The sequence below is a fragment of the Muntiacus reevesi genome, chromosome 2 (genome assembly GCF_963930625.1).
Source record: "Muntiacus reevesi chromosome 2, mMunRee1.1, whole genome shotgun sequence".
Lineage (NCBI taxonomy): Eukaryota > Metazoa > Chordata > Mammalia > Artiodactyla > Cervidae > Muntiacus > Muntiacus reevesi.
Genome location: NC_089250.1, coordinates 97,751,102 through 97,773,166, shown reverse-complemented (window position 1 = coordinate 97,773,166; position 22,065 = coordinate 97,751,102). Strand labels below are relative to the sequence as shown.

Sequence of the window (22,065 nt, the reverse complement as noted above, 5' to 3'; positions counted from 1 at the left end):
GAAACATGGTGGGGAGGGATAAATCAAGAGCTTAGGATTGACATATACACACACTATTATATAGAGAATAGACAATCAACAAGAACCTACTGTACAGCACAGGGGACTCAATGTTCTGAGATAACCTATATGAGAAAAAGAATGAATATGTGTATTTTTATAACTGAACCACTCTGCTGTCTATCTGAAACCAATACAACATTGTAAATCAAGTATACTTCAATACAAAAAAAATTCAGTTCAAATTTTAGGTTCCCCTGAAAGACTTCGCTCACTTCATTTGGAAATTCTCTTCTTTCTTTGATCTTTATCACTTTGTGACTCAGCTGGTAAAGAATCTGCCTGCAATTCGGGAAACCTGGGTTTGATCCCTGGGTTGGGAAGATCCCCTGGAGAAGGGAAAGGCTACCCAATCCAGTATTCTGGCCTGGAGAATTCCATGGACTGTAAAGTCCATGGGGTTGCAAAGAGTCAGACACAACTGAACGACTTTCACTTTCACTGAACTTATTTGTATCTATTACAACTTACTTACATAAGGTTTTTATAGCCTTAAGTATTTAACTCTTTCTCATGTATGTATGGCTAGAAGTTTGATCATATGATAAGATAGGTAAGCCAAAGGTCACAGTACCTCCCAGTTCTAATGAGGTGCCAGCCATACTGGGAATTCTGAGGCTGAGCCTGGGTTCTTGGGGAGCATCATCATGTTCCCTTAACAGTCTCTTCCATGAATGTGGTAGCATGGGCACCTCATCATTGTTTGCACCCCAATCTTGGTAGACGTTCAAAAAACACCAATTGGCTCTTGAGGGCAGTAGCAAAGGAAAAAGACAGTCGATCAAATGGTAAATCTATCCCACCCAAGAAAAAGAAACTGGCCAATAGGAGAGGGCTTCTTACCAATTTCAAAAGTCACCTTAGGCACTGCTGATAGACTGACACTGTCCTCATCCCAAGAAATACTACATACAACATCTGGAAGAGCGTTGGATCTTCTGAGTGACACGAATGTGAGGCGTTTACATGGGAGCAAGCAAAGCTGGTCAAAGCCCAGAAACTATGCTCTGAGGCTTGAATGAATGGAACAGGAGAACTTGACGTGAGAGGAGCTTTGCCAAGTGTATGAAGACCCATCACCGAGAAAATGGAGCATGTGGAACAAGTCAGCCCCAGAAGGCAAGGTAGGGTCGATGGGAAGCCACAGGCGTCTTGTTCAGTTTGAGGAAGAGTGTACAGATGAAGAGTGCTTTCCCTGCCCTCCCACCGCAGGGCGTCTAAGCAGAGACTGGATGAGCTCAGTGCCAGCAGTCATTCAGTCCTCGCAGAACAGGGCAGCCTGCAGGTTACACTGCACCTACAGGTGTGTTTAGTTTACGTAGAATATTTTCAGAAATATTGGAGCCAATATTTGTAAGTTGGGTGATTTCACATAAAAATTATCTCTAAGACATGGAAGGTCTGGAAGCACCGAGACTGCATCCTCCTAAGGCAGTGAGTGATCCCACTAGGATCACTAAGTCTGATCCCACTGGGCCTCCCCGGCCGGGCTGTGTGTGTCGGTTTCCTGCTGCCCAGCCTGGGCCGCCTGTGTTCACTGTGCTACCTGCCCCCATCAACATGTGAGTCTGTGACCACTGATGGGGAGCGCTGCTCCAGTGACCCTGGATTTCCTGTTTCCAACTGACACATTTGTAAATCCCATAGAAAGGAACTGGATCTTCCCTGTAGCTCAGCTGGTAAAGAATCTGCCTGCAGTGCAGGAGGCCCGGGTTCGATCCCTGGGTTGGGAAGATCCCCTGGAGAAGGGAATGGCAAACCACTCCAGTATTCTTGCCTGGAGAATCGCATGGACAGAGGAGCCTGGTGGGCCACAGTCCATGGGGTTGCAAAAAATCGGACATGACTGAGCGACTAACGCTATAGAAAAGAATTAGCAGGAAATGAAAAATTTAAAAGACATACAAAATGCATAGCCTCATTTTTTTAAAAAATTAGACACACACAAAATTATGCTGGTAAATTGCTATCTAAGTGTCTCAATGCTTATTCACTGCTGCCTGTTCACAGGAGAACCTCACTTGAGTAACACTGTCTAGAGGATTGCTAGAGGCTGCCTCAGATCTGTGCAGCCTGCCTGTGGCCTTCGGAATTGTGTACTGATTAACTTCAAAGGCATCAAAATGAGCAAGAACACCCCACATCTCGTCCTAGACATGAACAGAACTGTAACTCCCCTTCCCTTGGCTTTTTCCCACAATATGACTAGCTGAGTTCCTTAGAACCTGATGTATTTTTGGCATTTTAACTTAAAGCACATTCTTAACTCAAAACGTGAACCTCCCACACCCTGGGTTCCACCTTCAGAGAGAAAAAGGTCAAAGATGCAGCTCACTGTCACTCAGGCTCTGGCCAAATGCATGGGGCTTGGGTGCAGCTCACAATCCCCCTGCCCCCAACAAGTAACTGCAAAGGAAGCTAGCAGCATGACAGTCTCACCCAAGGAATGCTTATGGGCAAAGCAAAAGGGTAGAATTGGAAATTGGGCATTACGTATGCAAGAAGATGAGGCATAATTGTTCATTTCCCCCACAAATACATTTGTTTATGATTTTGATTTTCTAAGTACTCAGAAAAGCACATCATAAAGTACTTCTGTCTTAATGCTCCTTTTAAAATCCCTAGTAACAGCTTCATGTGCTCCATAGAAACAGACCACGTAATTTATTCAGGAAAATTAAAACCAGTAATCTGGTATTCTGTGTAAAGACTTTTTCCCCCTTGCATGTGATGCTTAAAAAACATTAAAAGAAAAAGAAAACAAATCGGCATGTGAAAACAGCCCTTAAAATGAATTACTGCGCCAGAAAATCAAGCTAAGAGAACTCTGTTAAGGTAACCATTTTCCTTTCTTGTTGCCTTACCAATAAAAGAAACTGATGTGGGGCATCTTAAAGAGTTGGACAAGAAAGAAAATGTTCCACCTAGAAGTGTCTTGCACAGGAAGACACTTCCTGTGGGTGTCTTTTTCTTTGCATTGTAATCTGCAGTATTTTTATCTATAAATCCTGAACAAGAAGTGTCCAGAATAACCACACTTCATAAGCTTTTCTGAGTTGAGATATCTACACAGCAAGTCTTTCGATGGGGAAACATTAATGCTTTTTATATTGGTGATCATCTGTAACACGAGCAATTAAGTACAGTACTAATGGACTGTGGCCAGGAACCTGTTACTAATATTAAAAACTGACAGAGATGAATAGGTTTGGAAGCAAAACCAGGCTGACAAAGACATTTTTATGAAGTGCTTGGACCTATTTTATTTAAACCAATCAGAGGCAAGTTTTGGACAAGTCAGGCCTTCAGCGACAATGATGCATTCACAGGCATTGTACCATTTCTGCTATGCCTTAAATAAAAACACTGATTCTTTTCAGCAACCTGTGCTTTCATTATTACACTCATTAATAAATCAAAAGTGTCCAACTAATATACAAGTAACATTTACTGAGGAACCAACTACTTTTTTCTTGTTGAAAAAAGAAAACATTTACTGGAAACATGAACCACACTGTGTGAAAAATAAATCAGTGGATAATGCACAGTAACCACTCACTACTTCTCCATCTTCTAGGAAAGCCAAGTTGGTGGCAGGGAAACAGAAGGAGCCAGTCTCTGTATGAGAGTGAAAATGAGAGACCGCAGAGCACGAACTCCAACCAGACTGTAAGGGCATCTCCAGACTAGATGCTTGCTCACAAAATCCTGGCCCTTTACAACTTCTTGAGCCTTCTTGAATGCGATGGGCTTTCCCCAACCTAGTCATTTCTGTCTTAATTGTGTGAGCGCAGCCTATAACTAGCAACAATGAATGAAATCTGCCAGTATCACCCAACACAGTTGTAGCCAAGAGCTTCAGCCTTTTCTTTGACCTAAGCATAAATGGTTCAGGTTCTGGGACAGATCTGGGTGTATTCTTCCCTTCTTTGTCAGAAACATCAAGAAAAAAAGACATCTAGAGCAGCAATTCCCAGACATTTCTCCCCACCACAAAACACAGGAGTATGGATGATTCCTTTGAGAACATAGTTCAAATGAGTGGGAGCGGCATTATGGGAAGCACAGTCTGAATTTAAAAAAAAAACAAACCCTACCAAAATTTGCAGATGATTGATTTAAACTATTATAAATGATTAATTATTCATGACACCCCTTATAGCGACCACAACAATGCAAAACATAGATGGTGAAAGGAAATGCCTACTATAAAACTCTTTAAGGAAAACATAGGCAGAACACACTTTGACATAAATCATAGCAATATCTTTTCAGATCCACCTTCTAGAGTAATGAAAATAAAAACAAAGATAAACAAATGGGACCTAATTAAACTTAAAAGCTTTTGTACAGCAAAAGAAACCATAAAACAGAAAAGACAACCCACAGAATGGGAGAAAATATTTGCAAACGAAGTGACTGACAAGGAATTAATGTCCCAAATATACAAATAGCTCATGCAACTCTACATGAAAATAATAACTCAATAAAAAAAAGTGCAGAAGATCTAAATAGACATTTCTCCAAAGAAGACATAAAGATGGCCAAAAGGCATATGAAAAGATATTCAACACCACTCATTATTAGAGAAATGCAAATCAAAACTACAGTGAGGTATCACTTCATACCAGTCAGAATGCCATCATCAAAAAAGTCTACAAACGGCAGATACTGGAGAGAGTCAGGAGAAGAGGGAACCCTCCCACCTGTTGGTGGAAATGTAAACTGGTGCAGCCACTACAGACAATGGTATGGAGGTTCCTTTAAAAACTAAGAACTACCATATGATCCAGTAATCCGCTCCTGGTCATATATCTGGAGAAAACCAAGATTGGAAAAGATACACGCACCCCCAACGTTCATTGTAGCCCTGTTAGAATAGTGAAGACCTGGAAGCTACCTAAATGTCCATCCACAGAGGAATGGATAAAGAAAATGTGGTACATACATGCAGTGGGATATTACTCAGCCATAGAAAGACTGAAATAATACCATTTGCAGCAGCATGAATGGACCTAGAGATTACCACACTAAGGGAATCAGAGAAAGGCATATCACTTATGAACAGAATTTTAAAAAAATTATATGAATGAACTTACTTACAAAACAGACACAGATTTAAAAAACAAACTTATGGTTCCAAAGGGAACTGTGGGAGAAGGGATAAATTAGGAGTATGGGATTAAATTATACATACTACTATATATAAAATAATCAAAAGGACCTATTGTATGGCATAAGGAATCTACTCAATGTTCTGTAGTAACCTATATGGGAAAAAAATCTGAAAAAGAATGGACATATGTATATGTTTAACTGAATCACTTAGCTGTACACCAGGAACTAACAACTTTGTAAATCAACCATACTCCAATATAAAATAAAAATTAAATAAAAGAAAATGCCAGGAACCAGGATGATGACCTTGCTAATCGCCCTGCAACAGCTGTGCGCGAACCTGGGTTTCAGGTTCTGCACAACAATTTCTATGTTGGGGTGCCATGTGCCCCCCACCCCCATAGTTGACTGCTGTCTCTCAGCTCCAAACCCACTCTTCTGCACTCTGCTTGGTGATATTGTGGTTGCGACAACACAAATTCCAAGTCTCTTTTGTCAGCCATCTTCCTATTGGGGTTCTGCAAATGGCCCTAGCAGACCAGGGCAAGGGAGAAGGGACTGCCTCCCATTTTGCTTGGCTTTCCTTTCAGTGCCAAGCCAGCAGTAACTTAGTCGCAGCTGCTGGTTCCAGCCTCTCGCTTCTTTCAACTATCCCTGAACAGTGTCCTCTGGGATGGTCTGGCACCAGCCACCTGCATCCAGCTCCACAGTGCCCCCCATGAGCTCCTGAAGCACCAGCACTCACTGGGTGCCTCTACCTGTGAGGGATCTGAACCCCTGTGGTTCCTCTTGGAACCACTTCCCAACTTCTGGGTGGTGATAGCGTCAGCTCTTTATTCTCTCAATCCTAGGAAACCTGTGGTTAGTGCCTCTGTGTGAGTGGACTGCTTCACACCAACACTTCTTTAGGCAATTCCCTATAGTAAGTTCTCTTTGATCAATACTTAGTGTGAATTTTTATTTTCCTCCCTGGATCCTGACTGATACAATGACCAAAGAAAATTCTAGATTTGGAAGAGTAACTGACATAGCTTTTCAAAATATTTATTCCAGTGGGAGACCAAAGCTTTATGAATTATGCTCCCAAGAATGATAGAAGAAAAATCTCTAAAAATCTTTAATAATGCTTTTTAGTTGCTGAAGTTGGAGGTACTTCTATTAGAATTTTCCATTTTGACTGACTGCAGGCATGTGGGATTCTGCTACTCCAGGAAGAGGTAAATCATAAAAGAAAGTACACAACCTTCAGAAGAACGTATCTTGGCATTTAAGATTGAAGCTATTTTTATACACACGACTGCTTGAGTAAATTAAACACACAACCATGCACATGTACCTGCTGCTATTAAATCCAAGCCTTTTTCTATCCCAAACCTTATCTGTTTTTTGACCATGTGACACTTTGTGATACATTTGATTACTTTTTTACTCCAATGAGGTGAGCTAGCTCACAGCTGAGATAACATTCCTTTCTCAAATTTTAATCACTATCTGATTCTTTAAGTATGATGGGTCACATGTTGGGGACATTTGCACATGAAGCTAAGGGAGGTTCACTATCATAATAAAAACTGTTTCAAAATAGAGACAGTGTTTCTAATGAAAACGTTTTGATTAAAGCTTTGACTCATAATCCAAACAAGAGGACTCTGATACCTCAGATGCTACTTACAGAACACTCACCCCAGATGCCAGTGCCTTTTTGTACTAGAACTTCAGTGTTGTACCCGCTACCAACAGTGAGAGTATGGTCTTTTGTATTAAATACTGAGAGAAATACACTCACTTAAAAAAAAAAATTCAATGCAGTATACTGCAACAATGCCATGAAGAATAGTAATTTGAATTTCCATTATCAATTTTTAAAAAAAATCCTTCTGGATTATAACACTGTCAAATAAAGCAGTTTCTTGGGAATACTTTGTGAGGCTTTTTCATAGGGTTCTAAACCCAACTTAATTTACTATGATTATACCTATAAAAAGTAAGTTTCACTGAATGGCCATATGTAAAGGGACTCTGTAAAGTGCAGTGCAGATAAAAATATAATTGGACTCAAAATACAACTAAGAGTTGGTGTGTGAGGTGACATTATCTGAAGATGCATTTGTGTAATCCAAAGATGGGTATTAAGCATGTGGGTTGAAGCTGGGATGGTAACTGATGATGTGAAGAGCAACCATCAATTTAGCACTTATGTTGTACTTTTCAAAGGAGCAAACTATATGGCCCATTTGCTCAGCTGACTATGCCTTGACTTCATCCCATCCATGACCATTATGAAAAACACACACAGACACCTCTACTTGGATCTCACAAGCTCTGAATGTGAAACCAAGAGGCTGAGTTTGTCCGGATTCCTGCAGGGATATGCCAGCGATAAGGAAGTTGGTATGACCTAAACAAGTATGGATTGAAAACACAGACCAATGATAACAAATGATTTATCCTAACTGGTCTTCAGTTTTGTGGGGCACACAGTCCTAATGCAAAGGGGAAAATTCCCATGGATACAACGCTCATAGTATGCTAATTTGCCATTGTTTCTTATTTGCATTATCATCGTCACTTTTCTGAAAGAAGCTGAAATTATTAGAAAACCAAACTACACAGAACTTGGCAAGAAAGGATTTACTGGGTCAAAAGCACAGAAGAAAAACACCAAGGTGGGGAAAAAAGACAACAGATCTTATCTAGGATCGAGTTTCTTATTCAAGAAATATTTACTGTTCAATATTAGTACTTTCAATATTAATACATTTCTATGCTAATACAGTTACATGGCAACCCCACAGTAATACCACAGACCTGTTTTCCAGAAGCTGAAAGTTCTCATAGTGAATGAACCTACGGAGTACACAGTACATGCTGAATAATCCATGCTTGTGGTGAGGGGCGGGAAGTATCAGTATTGTCAGACAGGGTTATAGGATAAAACCGAACTAGAAGAACATCTAATTCTATTAGCTCCTGTAACCAGAGAAAGCCAGTTCCCCTAAAAATCACAAGGCACTATGCAATGTAAAATGCCAGGGATATTTCCTGTTTCCTCAAAGGTCTTATGCTTGACCAGTTAACTTTGAATTAACACACTTTTCATTAAGCAACGACTCTCCAGGAAAGGGTATCTTACCTTTCATAATGCCTGCGGGTACAAGTGGCAGCGCTGGTGCTCCCAGGATTACCACCTAACTCATCATAAATATGTTTCCACTGACGGCGGGCTGTTATCTGAAAAAGTGGCAATGAGAAATTCAGTCTTGCATCATAAGAGATTCGCAGTGCCAGGATTCAATACATATGCAACAGTCAGAAGAGAACAAGAGTCTGTCCTGGAAACCCAGAAACAGAGACGTCCAAACGGGCCTATGGGGAGATGCGGGGGCTTCCAGTAAGATCTCACTTTTAGCACTCTTCTTCACAATAAAAATGGAATTCTGCTTTGGGCTCTGTATTTTGTCACCCTTACAGCATTTTTATCAAAGATATCTCCCTGGATATTCATGTAGCTATTTGCCCCCAAGGTCCCAAATGCATACTATGTTCCTTTATGTAATGTGATTAAAGCATCAAAATATAGATTTCAGTTAAAATATGTCTTAGTATATCCATTTAAATGGATCAGAATTAACCCTGGTTACTTGAGGGATATGGTAATGGGTGGCTGAGTACACAGGTAAACACAGAATTTCCATAAAACATACTTCTGTATCTTCTGAGTTTTGAACTATTGTGATGTGTTGTCTACTTAAGTTACTATACAAATTAATTAAAATGATCAAGTTGGTTATGAAATTTCTAGTCCTCTCAGGCTATATTTTTATGCCAGCTGTGCTAACCACCAGGACAAAACCAAAATGTTAAACCGTCTTATGTCACAAGCTGTTTATTTTTCTTCACTCAGGTCAGGAAAATGGGATATTGATGAAACCCTATGAAAATTAACATATTCCAAAGTTACAATGTAAGGTCCGTATTTCACTGAGTTGGGTGAATAAAAACAAACAGCTTGTAATATACTGAAAGGCATACTATGGTCTTGTTTTTCTTTAATTTTATTTCTATATATAAATTAAGATTTTAACAAAATAACAGATGTATGATCTGGCAAATGATTACTATGGGGAAACCACGTCATCTACTACACATGAGCAATCCAATGTTTCCTTGAAACTGGAGGGATAGAGCAAGTTCTGAGATCCTTGTGAACATTTCCAAACAGGGTTCCGAGAAAACTCTTGTTATTGGAATGTGTAGGGAGGTGGGCGTGGCAGAGGTGAAGGTGGAATTTAAACAATCAGAACAGGAGGCATCTTTTGAAAAACACCCGCAGAGCTGACCGCGGAGTTGACTTAGGGCTAGAGGCGTGAAAAAAAAACCTCAGTGTGTAACCAGGGGCTCCATAATTGTGAACTAAGGAGGAAAAGGGTGGTTAAATATTATAGGTTAAGTGGTACCCGTTTCAAATAAAAAGAACCCCTTCATTTCCATAAGCCCTTCTTAACAAGCCCAAGTAGGACCTCTAGACAATGAGAGTCATGCATTGTTCACTTTCCCATGAAGCATTCTTAAATCAATTTGTTTCAATAGTTCTCATTAGACTGAACCACCTCTTACATCTACTAGCAGGTATAAGTAAAAATCCTCCTGTATTTGTAGCTTGGTTTAGATTATAATAATAAATGTTTTCAAGGCCCTTTAAAAATACTCAAAATACATATATTGGTAATTATTTTATATTTAATTACAGTCTCCCTCCAACCTTTTAAATAATACAGTTACAGGTTGGTCTATTCTAGACTGGTGTACAGAAGAAACAGGATACCCTTCTTCCAAGTATCTACATGATTCCTCAAAGCTCTTAGAACACAGATGCCCTTGAAACAAATCTCCATATTTCCCTCCCTCAGATGAGGTGTCAGCTCTGGGGAGCCCCACAAGGCTAGAAAACAAGACTATCTGTGTTCCTGTAGTCATTTTAGAAGAAATCATTGCTTTTGTCATTCTTGTATCTCTGATGTGCACTGTATTTTCTATTTTGTAAAGAGTTTTCATATCCACGATATCATTTAATCCTCCTATCAGTCTGTGAGGCAGCCTATAGGAATCTCATTCACAGACAAAGGAAACAAGTCTCAGAGAGGTTGCATGATTTGCCTAAGGACACACAGCAGCAGATTGGGAATGCCAGGACTCATACCGATGTCTTATGGTCCCAAGAGCAGACTTTTTTCCACTACATCAAAGCAGCCTCCATATCAGAATGACCTGGTGAATGGTGTAGCATGGTGATAATATAGGACTCCAGGGACCTTTTGCTTCAAAGGAGGGAGATAACTGTGGGCCCCATTGCTTTTGCTACAAATTCTGAAATTCTCACTAGTGGGAAAATAGCACAGCTAGGAGGTCAGCAAGAGTCTAAGGGAGGGGGTTGGGTTAATAGCTCTCTGAGATGTTACTCTCTTAAAGTATCTGTTAGAACTGTGGTTGCTGCCACCCTGGCCACTTGTGCCTCTATGAACAGAGACTCACCATTAAATCATGGATACGTCCCAGTTTTATCAGAATCTGTCTATTCACCCATGCATTAACTCACCAAACATTTATCGAACATCTCCCATTTGTTGGGTACTGTGCCAGCAGCTGGGTGGCCACAATGCAAACCCAACACCTGAGATGCCTGCATCTTAGTGGCAGATTCCAAAAATCAACACACGACCAAATATATAAACAAAGGAACACTGATTGTGAAAAATATAGTGAACAAGAGACCACTGCTGACAGGGATATGTAATGTGTGGAAACTGGCCATGCTCCTCACCCACAACCTCTCATCCAAACTGAGGTATGCCCTGTTAAACACTTGCCTATCACAGAAATGACAAAACTTCTTTGAGAATAAATAATGAATTATCAAAAGGAACAAAAACAAAGTCTTCCTCACGCTAGGACTGAAACTGTGGCAGCAGGAAGCCAGCATCAGTCACCATTCGGCGATAATAAGCCCTGTGCAGCTGCCTAGAGGTCTGTGTTAGCCCCCTACTAGCAGATTCTGCTGTTTAAATACAGTGTTTTTGTTTTTTTTTTTAACCAGTGGAGAAAAGACAAGGACCGGGCCTTCAAGGAACTGGGCTCTCTGTTTACTGAGGTTCCACTGGCCAGCCTAGATGAATCAGGCCATTTTGAGATATTTTCTTTCCACAGGAAAGTCATAAAATGTGCTCTTTCCAACTGCTAAAAGCTTTTAAGTACACAGGTCTCCTGGGTATACATCTCCTTTTTTTTTTCTTTTTTTGTGCCCAGATGCACTTTTAATTCAAACACTGACCATAGGTTCTACAGCATGGAATGTCTCAATCCTCATCTTGTCCAAACCTACAGGGGGTCACAGAGCCCTACGAGGAGGGAGGGGAGGACAGAGCCCTCCGTCCAGGAGAGCCCTGGGCGCCGTGCTCCCACCTGTGTGCGTCTGCCTTCTGCTCTAACATGTGCTTTCGTCGTGCCTAGGTGTGCATTTGCTCAGGGTTCTTATTCTGTTGTCCTCCCTGCATGTGTGTAAGCTTTAAACCCATCTAGGGTAGGAGCAACGTCTGCCTCCTGGTATCTGGCTCCCAGCCCCATTCGACTGGAAAGTTTGATCTAGCTGCAGAGTCAGTTTGATCAACTGTCTCACAAAGCCTCAGGCTTCCTGGTCATGTTCATGTTTCAACCTGACCCATTATTTTAGGTTTTTAAGAATGCAAAGGACTCTGGCTCTCCACTTCCTAAAGAAAAACACCATCCACATGGTGACTTCCCTTCCACGTACTTCCCTTGTCCCCTCCTCAAGGGCCTCATGTAGGCAGGAGGGATTCCTGACAGCGTGTCTTCTGCTGCTACTGTTCTAGGGCCCGTACTAGGTACAGAGGCTTGGAGGTGGAAGGAGAGGCTGGATGGTTGAGGGTGGGAAACAGTATAAAAAGAAAGAAATGTTACTGCTTTAAAGGGTTCACAGTCTTGCAGGAATCATAATCCCATATGATTTAACCATAAAGCAAGATGAAAAACCAAGCAGACCACACCCAAGAAAGTCAGTCTATGTACATTTGAAACTTAACCTCACTTTGAAGACACTTGATGGTTACTTCCCTCCTTAGTGTGGATAAGACCCAAGAAACTGTGAAAAGAACTCTACACCTGTCATGTTCACAAAGTTTTCATTGCTTATAAATAGCCACCCCTCTGTTTCCAAGGACCACCCCCCATGGATACCAAAATTCATGAATGCTCGTCTCATATAAAATTTGCATATAACCTATGTACATCCTTCTATGTACTTTAAACCATCTCTAGATTAGCTATAACACGAAACACCATGTAAATACTGTATAAATAGTTGCCAGCGCTTGACAAATTCAAGTTTTGCCTTTTGTAACTTTCTGGGATTAATTTTTTTTTTTTCTGATCAAAGATTGGTTGAATTTTCAGATGTGGAACCCACAGATACAGAGGGCAGACTGGAAAGTGGTTGTTAAACTCTCTTTAGAATTCAGGTGGTGTTTCAAAAGTGGCCTGAAACTAACTCTCAACAATGCCAGTCCTTGAGAAGAAAATGGACCCAGTGAGTAGGAAAGGACTCTGTCCCTCCTCTAATTTTATTTGATGAAAATGTTCTGTCACTTAAAAAACTGGAAAAATATTTTAACCCAAAACAGTCTTGGAGTCTTGATTTCCCTACCTTTGGAGTCACTAGGATGAAATAATTTTGGTATTTTGTGGCCTGGTGAGGAAACAGTCATCAGAAATCTTTTAGGACAACAGTGTTTCCACTGCTGCATGACTTGTACGAGTGTGCAGGATATGTTTAGGAAGTCAAAAGGAGAGTTTGCCTGTGAGCAGTGTTGCCCGGGCTGCTGTAAGAAACAGCCTTTTTTCTCAGGACACCTTGAGGGCGGACTGAATTCAAGGAAGATGACTTTTTTTTCCTGGTAGTACTCCAGGAACTGGAGCCTTTCAAAGCTACATGACATCATCTTTGGCCTCGAGAATTTTGAATTAAGCAAGAGGCTTTGTCTGTCCAGAGAACTAGGGTTAGATTCAGTGGATGTCTTGAAATGATGTCAAAGCCAGAATCTGATGTCAAGGCCTAATCCTTCCAGCAAGAAGACAAGTGGCTTCTTCCAGTTGTGAAATAGTGGTCCTGTCTCACCCCTGGGGAGAGGCGGGACTGCAAGCTGGCATTCTTAGAAGGCAACACACTTGTTCTTGCGTGGTCCTTTGCCTCTAGGATAAGATTTACTCAACCCATTTCCCAACTCTACCTCTCTCCAAATATTGCCTCTGGCTTGCCATCAAATGTTCAGCCAAATGGAAATCACTTTAGCAAACCACCATCAACATACTGCATCCTGGTAATACCCCAAGCTACCCTGCAAGTCTTAACTACTTCACCAGACACTGAAGTGAAGACCTTCTTAGCTCATCAGCAAAACTTTATTCAGTTCTGCCTCCTCCACTGTAGGTGACCCAGACTCTTAAATGTTTGGAAGAGGAAATCAGATATATGACTGTTAAAGAAGAGGTCTCATTGCCAACCAATCAAAATGCCAAGATGATGTTTTTTAGGAAATCAAATCCATTCAATAAGTTTATGATCTCTAAACCTAGGGATGCAGAGACACGATATATATTTCTAACAAAGGCAGAAGAGGCCAAGAGAACAGAACATAGCTATTAGTTGAAAGCTATAAAGGCTTAAAATAGAACTTCTGCTCTTTTCTTTAAAAAAAAAATCAATTTGAGGGTTGTGAAGGACTAAAATGAAATAATCCATAATCCACAATTCAAACCAGAAGGTTTGGAATAGTTTATAACCACAAACAAAAACAAGCCAATTAACATAGCCTCTTCTTATAACCAGAAGGAATTCCAGAGAGATCTCTTTATCCAATCACAAGTTAACAGCAGAAGAAATACATCTACAGATTTTAAACTTGCAAGTTTTTACTATTACTGAGTATTTACATTTTCCAGACTTCTTGACCCATCTTCTAAGGTCACACATTTTTCTCAAGAATCAGAAAATCTCAACTAGTTAGTTGGTATATTAGGTAAGGTTCATGTTAAGTTCAAAGAAATGACTAAAAGGTAGAAATAACTGAAAGGTAGAAATGAATGAAGGTATGTTACTAGATCTTTTCTTTCCTCAAAGCATCACCCCAAATACATAAAAATGTACATAAGAGACTGCTGAGAATGCAAGGCACAAAGAATTTATAAATCTCTTCCTCCTAGTGATGATGTTACAGAGGTTGAGATAATCGTGCATGAAATTCTCAGCAGATCAGAATTTGAAGAATGCCAGGATGACCCTATTCAACTCATTTCATCTGCTTGTGCCTCAGTTTCCATATATGGAGCAGGGCAAGGATCTTTTTCTGCACAAAGGCCAATTCATGAAAATAAAAATGTGAGGGGGCTACACTTTTCCTTATTCAAAATGAAAATAGCTCATCGAGTCCCAATTTAGATTGCCACTTTACCAAATGGAAAAATAATAGTTGGAAACTTTGTGCTGCTTTTGAGCCAAGGAATGTTAATATTCTGGCATGTTTATTGTGTTTATTTAGTAATAGCCTGAAGACAATCTTCTAATCTTTGATACTTAGATGGGGGCCACATTTTGAAGCTAGGAGTCCTGAAGTTTAATAATAATCATTGCTACCATTAACTTTGAATTAATAGAATCTGGGCATTTTTTTTTTTTTTTTAAAGATTCTCAAATTCTCAGGCCCAGGCCCCACTCTAGAGTTAATATATGAGAGACCTAGAAAACTACTTACACTTTAAAATTCCCATTGAAAATTTGAGCTGCAGTTCTTGAGTAGCCTCTGGGAACCACTGATCTAGAAGATTCCAAGATCTCTTTTGAGCTCTAAATGACAAGTCTACACTTGCTTCTGATATCAGATGATCTCATAGATAAGTATTCTCTAGTAAGGCTGTGATGACAACTTAAGTCCTCAGACTTTGGATATTATTAATACATCTCCTGGACTGACTTCAAAACTGAATCCTCACTGAACATCTCACAATTATATTAGTCAAAATATACTAAAGAAAAATGTTTTCTATACTTCAGAGGTTCAAAAGCTTAAAGGCAAATTCAGAGTGGCAAACTCAAGTGCCTGCAGGGCCAACAGGTAGTATGAGGCAGTTTTTAGAAAGGAGGGAGGGAAAGAAGGAAAGAAGGAAGGGAAAAAAATCCCACTGGTTGGTTTTATTCAGTTTATGGCCTCAAATACAGATTTTATAATGAGATAGTCACACAGATTCACTGCTTGAGATGAGATGGAAAAGTGTGGCATATTGTGAAGAGTGCAGGGACCAACAAAGGATGAAGGAGCTGAGGGGAGGAGGAAAAGGACAGCCCCCACAGGTCACCAGTCCTCTCTGTGGCTTGGCTCAAGAGATGTGACGCACATAACCAGATGGAAAGCAGATGCACTCTGGTCTTCCATGTCTCCCAGCCCAGTCCTTCTCTCCACTCTGTCTAGCACAATACAGGGCAGGCAATATAGGCGGCAAAACATAACACTTAACTTGCCGTCAGGCTTCATGATCCCAACCCCTCACTGCCAGCATCCAAGGACTTCCTTCCCTAGGCTCCATCCTTCCCTCTGAATTCCCCTTCATGGTCATTTATCCCAGCCACCTAGTGACTCTAAGTGATTCAAACTTGCTATACCAAACTTCATTCTACCTACATAGTTTGTTTCCCCATTTGATTGTCTCATCCTTAGAAGACCATAATCTTTCACATCTAAATTCCATCTGTTCTCCAATATTCTGCTCAAGTGGCCTCAGACCTGTAAGTCTTTCTTCCTCTAAATGAGGAAGTACTTTACCCAAACAGCGCAACTGATCTTCTCCCACCCTGTCTTACAACTGATGCCTTTCCTGGATGGTAAGCAACTGGAACCCCTAGCCTAGATATTTTATGTACCCCCGAGTGTCTAACACTACATATTATACTCAGTAAATATGTAGTCAGGTGATCTGCTGATTGTGTGATCTTTCAATCATTCATTCAACAAAGGAATAATCACTGTTTGTTCAAAGAGTATTGCAAATGCCTTGAAAGTCATCAGAAGTTTCTTTTATATTTTCTATACCAGTCTGCTGTTGCTTGTTAAAAAAAAAAAAATCCTGGTGCAAATACATAAGATACAAAAGCAGGAAAAACTGATTCAGTGAAATTTGCTGGCTCTCTCCCTATCAGTGAGTAACAAAAAAATTCCTGGGTTTGAAAAGACATTTCATAATGTTGTGCAATATCATGTAACTATCTGCAGTCAGAGTTCATAAGAATGTGTATTCCTATTCTGAACATTAAAGGTTAGACTTAAAAGTTTAGGCTATGGGGTGGACTGCTAAATTTATGAGACTAACATTGAATAAGTTATCATCTTTTTCACATGTACGAAAGCTATAATTAGCTCAAGACTTTACAAAACTATGAGCCACAGTGGGAAGGAGTAAATCTCCCTGCCTTGTCAACAGATCCAAGTGAGAAACTACATTATTTATTTTTCAGTAGGGCACTCAGTAAAACAGAAATTTTAAGCAAATTATTTCTATGAAATACATGTTTAAATATAGTTCATATAAGTATCTGATTTCCTTATAAACATGTATTGCCTATATAATAAACATTTTACATGCATATAGACTCACAAATAATTCTTAGAATTAATACCAGGTTATTAATTACAAATTAACACCAGATTAATTAATATATTAATTAACACCAGATTATCTGACTCACATATTGCTCACCATCTTTTCCCATCCCAAGCCCCTGACATCAAACCCTCATATTAGTTTGTGGAATAAAATGCTGTATCTGGCAAGAAACACTAGTTATCATTTTGGGTTAAAATGAGTTTCGTTTTCTTGACTTTCTGTCTCTGGCATCTTACTTTGATACAGAGATATACCCCAGGTTACTCTGTAAGGAAAAAAAAATAATGTCTTCAATTGTAGAAGAAACTGCACAACTCAATCTGATCACTATGTGGAGGAGAAAATCTTTCCAATGACGACATCTTCCTATGTCACTTGATTTTATTACAGATGTCATCTCTGTATGCTATATTAGTGCAGCTCTTTCTTCTTCTTTTCAAGATTCTAATCTGAGTCTGTTGCTCTAACATTTTATCGGTTCAAAATTCATGCTGTAAAAATCCGTGGCCATCAAATTTTCCTGTAAGCTAAAAATAACCCGTTCCTGTCAGTTAGAATTAGCTGATAAAGAGTGTCAGAGCCTGTTCTGAGTAAGTTTGATAACTTCCTGTTTATGCAGCACTGACCCTTGTCTAATAAAGCTTCTCTGCTCTAGAATGAGAGGAGATTCTGCTGCATTCTATTCCTTAATGGCCAATACTGATTACTTTTGAAAGCCTTTAATACATTTCCCATATTAGACATGAACAGATGTCAGGTATGTTGCCAAGGGAAATTTCTTTTATGCAATCTTGGCTTGTTGTACAATAATAGCCCTTTCTCAACATGGGAAAAAATTACAGACCTAACTAATTTCCCTGACAGGGGAGAGTTACATATGTTTTCCACTTGTAGTTTTTACGACAAGTTTACAATTTTGCCAAACCTGGAACTAATTGGGACTGCTTCCAAAAGCGGCCCAATAAACCCCCAAAAGTGTACAGCCATTTGAAAAGGCAGTCAGTGACGGTTATGTTTGCATTTTCTCCATTTTGGTCAGAGCAGGGTGGGGGTAGGGGGAGTTAGATTGCAAAATTATTTCATTTAAGTTGCTTAAACACTTACTGTTTCATATCCTCCCAGTTTTTGAGCAGCTTGAAACATAGTCCAAAGGTTAACTGTTAGAGGGACAATAAGTATTTAGATAAGCATTACATTAACATATTTCCAAGAAATGTCAATTAAAACATTTAGTTTTGTTTTTTCAATGAGAAAGAGAAATAAAAAGAAATATTAATGTAACCCAGAGAGCTAAGGTCTTAGGAAACAATTTACCAAAGGGTATTCAACAATAGGGTATATTAGTACCACTTAAAATATTTCTTAAGAAACAGTCACAAATTTGGAAACGGTTCTACTTTTAGGATAAAGGACAACACAATTTTTAGTGCTGTTGCCATCAGCAGACCAAGAGAAGCTACATTACAGCCTCCTTGAGAAAAGCATGGGATTTCAAAACAGGGGTTGTCTTGTAGGACCCTTAGAAAGAAGCCACTGATTAAATAGTAATATGTAATGCCTCCTTCAGAGAAGAACTCTTCATAATCAATAAATACCAGCCACTTTAATATATGATTACCTTAACAGAATTTCTGATGGCAGCACTATATTAAAAGCTCATAGCATATTTCACTATCACATGGTGCTTTGCGCTGAGCAGGTAAATAAGTAAGTCACCCTTGAGGGTGCAGTGATACAACAAATCAAAGGAAAAGTTCATTCCCAAAGGAACAGAGTCCTGTGCCCACCTAGTCCCCTAACTTACTTGTCTGTGTGATGGTGCAAATATGTATTTTTAAAAATAAATTTCTCTTCACAAGGCATGCATATGTTTATGCTGTTAATCATCTATGCCAAATTACTGGTAACCCTGTTCATTTGTACTAAATATCATGAAATGGCACTGCTGTGGATTTGATTCTTTCATAAGATGGGAAAATTGAACTTCAAGTAATTCTTTGGTAAAGGAAATGAAGAATAAAATTAAAACAAAACAAAACAAAAACACTGCTCTTTGACACAACACGTTCGAAAAGCCTCATTGAACCTTGCACTATTTCAAAGCTATCAAGAGGCCCGCCTCAGCCTTGATTTAATCTGAACCAATGCATAATGCAACAAAGCTGTTCATAGTACATTAATTTTACTTCTATTTCCAGCAGCCAGTTTTCAGACAAACACTGCAATCATTCGTAGTTACGTAAGTTTGTAATGGCTGCGCGTGCTCTCCTGCAATCAGTGCCAACCGCCATTAGGTATGTAAATTGTTATGTAAAACATACAGGTTTGACATTCTTCATCAGAATGACACATGGTTTTAATCTAGGAAGATACATTTGGAGAAAATACTATTTCAAACCAGGGGCTCACCGCTTTGTGTGCCACAAAAGCCAGACAGAGGTAAAATATATACTCAGTTGTGACATCAGGACAGGGTCTGGGTTTCTTCTCTTTTTATATGGAATTCTGCTCAGCCATGAGTTCCCTGTTCTACTCTAAAATATATGATGACGCTTACACGTACATGTCAAAGTAATTCAAAATTGGGCCCTCAGTGCAAATTTGTGTATTTCTTGTTTTCTCTGAAGTCATCAGGTCTTTGTTATCTCTTAACAAATTTGGGGCTTAGGAAATATGTCTTCTCTTTGTGGTTGTTTTGTCCATCTTTAAATGTCCTCCTTTTAAAAATTGTCTTTTCACAGGCAACATCTGTGCCTGATAAAACTACGTCATGTCATTATCTCAGAAGAAAGGCGTTACAGACACTCAAGATTGACAAAACAGAAAATGAGGAACTTTCAACATGTCTATTTCCAGTCATAATCAGAGGATTCAAGCCTATAAATATCTCACTGCAACTGCCCCAGAAGGGAACAGTGGAGCAGAAAGAGGCAGGGGGAAGACATTCCTGGCCTGGATGATTTGTAGATTTAGTATAAACAGAGTATCATCCCCAGTAGAGGATTTCAACATAAGCCTGAGTCAAAAATTTCCAACCCCCAATTCAAAGAATCTGAGTAGCTTTGATATTTCAGAAATGAAAACAAGTATACTTACTCTGTTTAAAACCTAAATAGGGTATCCGTTCTATTGGCGTCTTTCTCTCTTTCATGTATTTATAAAGTGCCACCAGGAAGGCCTGCTCGTCGGCCCTACACTCTTCACCAATGGCAACCTTTGGTTTTTCTTCATTGGAGACTTTTTTACAATTATTATGGTTATTCTTCGGTTTGTTCAAGGCTGACCTAGCCTCACATTTCACCTGGAAAAGGTTGGGGGAAAAAAAAAAAAAAGGCCACGTCAAATCCAGCACAGCTCTGGGATTCCTACAGGGACATAGCTAGAGACATTGTCGACTGAGTGGGAAGCAGGGGATCCAGGAAACTATCGTGGCCCTGAAATAGCTCCTAGAGCATCACAGACCACGGATGGTAAATTTCTGAGAAGGGCCGGAAACTGTGGTAGGCTTTGGGGGTACCATAACCTTGGTCACAACTACTCAATGCTAGACACGAGAGCCATCACACATAATATGTAAACAAACGGATGAGGCTGTGTTCCAATAACATCTTATTTATAGAAACAGGTGGCCAGTGGGCCATGGTGTGCCAAACTATGCCAGCCTCTTTTAGACTCCTTACCAGCATGTTGATGTGAAACCAGAAACAGTGTTTACATCTGCTGGGACCACTCTCCTGTCTCTTTATACACTTTATTTTCCTAAGGGGTACCAGTGGTTACTGTCATCATGGAAGGAACCCTGCATTCTTAGTAAGAGTCCCAGGTTTTGCACTTTGGATCAAGATGAAAGGCAAGTGCGTTTCTTCATAGTAAACTGATCTTGTTGCAACTCTTCCCAGCAACCTGGAAAAACAGGCCAATGCTGGCTGATGTCGGGATCACCAGCAAAGTCTCTGCCATCCGTCACCGGACCGTGATGCCCAGACACACCCTCAATAGGAAACCAGACACCCCACTCTTTAACGAGGGTGCCTAGCTTTTCAGTCAGCTCTGAAAATCTCCTAGATGTTAAGTGGCCACAAAGGAAAAAGTAGAGGTCAAGTAAAAACCCAGGAGGAGTAAGTGAAAAGCTTCAGAATTAAAAAATAAATGGTGGTAAATGGGCCACATGGAGCAGCTAAACCCACGTTCCCACCTCACTGGCATGTTCTACAAGAGGCCTTTGATGGTTGTTAAATAATATGTTAAGGTGCTGAACTGTTTTAACTGTCAAAGGGGGAAGTACAAAGGGTCAAGCTTCAAGTTCAAGTGTGCCCACGGGGAATGAGTAGGTTCCAATATTCTTTACATCTCCCGACCTAACATTGGCGAGGAGAGGATGGGTGCCTGGGAAATGTGGCGAATTAACATGTTCCAACACAGTCGACAAGGTTTTCCATTTCAGATTCCTGACCCCTCTCTGTCTTTCCATTCAGATTCTCCTTTGCAAGCACTAAGAACATAAAAGGCTATGCTTATTTATTAAAGGGAAACATCTCCCCTTCAAGGGTTTTCTTTATTGCTCATTCTCTCACATGAACATACCAGTTTAATATCTAGACGGGTCCTGAAAAAAATAAAGAAATAAAACTTCCTGCACAACTCATTCAACCAGGCCTCTAGATAAGATTCTCATTTTTAAAGAGCAGTGGAAATGGGATGAAAACATTTTCCCATGTAGGATTTCTATTTACAGTTATTTTCAAACTTTAGTACTTTGTAACATTAGATTAAGGCGAGCATCCTGGGAAACTTTATGTTGTCATCATTTTTCACTGCCAAATTTTAGATTGTTGAGTCTAAAGTTCTGATGAAATCTATAATTTAACAGCTCTTTGAAATCATAAAAATCACTCCAGTTCTAATCTGTATTGCTTCCTGGCTTTTTCTGAGTGCTTACTGTGTAGTCCGGCTCTATTATAAGCCCTTTTTTGGTGTTATCTCCTTTCATGCTCATGACCCTAACAGGGCAGCTTATTACCCTCCTATCAGAGACGGGGAAACTGAGGTACGAGAGGAGGAGTAACATGCCCAAGACCATAGGATCACGTCCAGCATCAGGTTAGTAAGTAGTGAGTTAGGGATTTGAACCCTAGTAGTCTCAACCCACTCTGGTATTCTTGC

General features: G+C 39.9%; 1 protein-coding gene across 2 annotated transcripts in view; it reads right to left on the bottom strand.

Annotated features, from left to right (window-relative positions):
- Positions 1 to 22,065, bottom strand: part of ARID5B (AT-rich interaction domain 5B) — a 188,913-nt gene that overhangs the window by 18,774 nt on the left and 148,074 nt on the right. For both annotated transcript variants that reach the window (XM_065922406.1, XM_065922407.1), the window contains 3 exons: positions 19,999 to 20,203; positions 18,007 to 18,059; positions 8,312 to 8,409 (listed from right to left, as the gene is read on the bottom strand). In XM_065922406.1, coding sequence (XP_065778478.1) covers positions 8,312 to 8,409; positions 18,007 to 18,059; positions 19,999 to 20,203 — 356 coding nt within the window. The remainder of the gene's footprint in view (positions 1 to 8,311; positions 8,410 to 18,006; positions 18,060 to 19,998; positions 20,204 to 22,065) is intronic.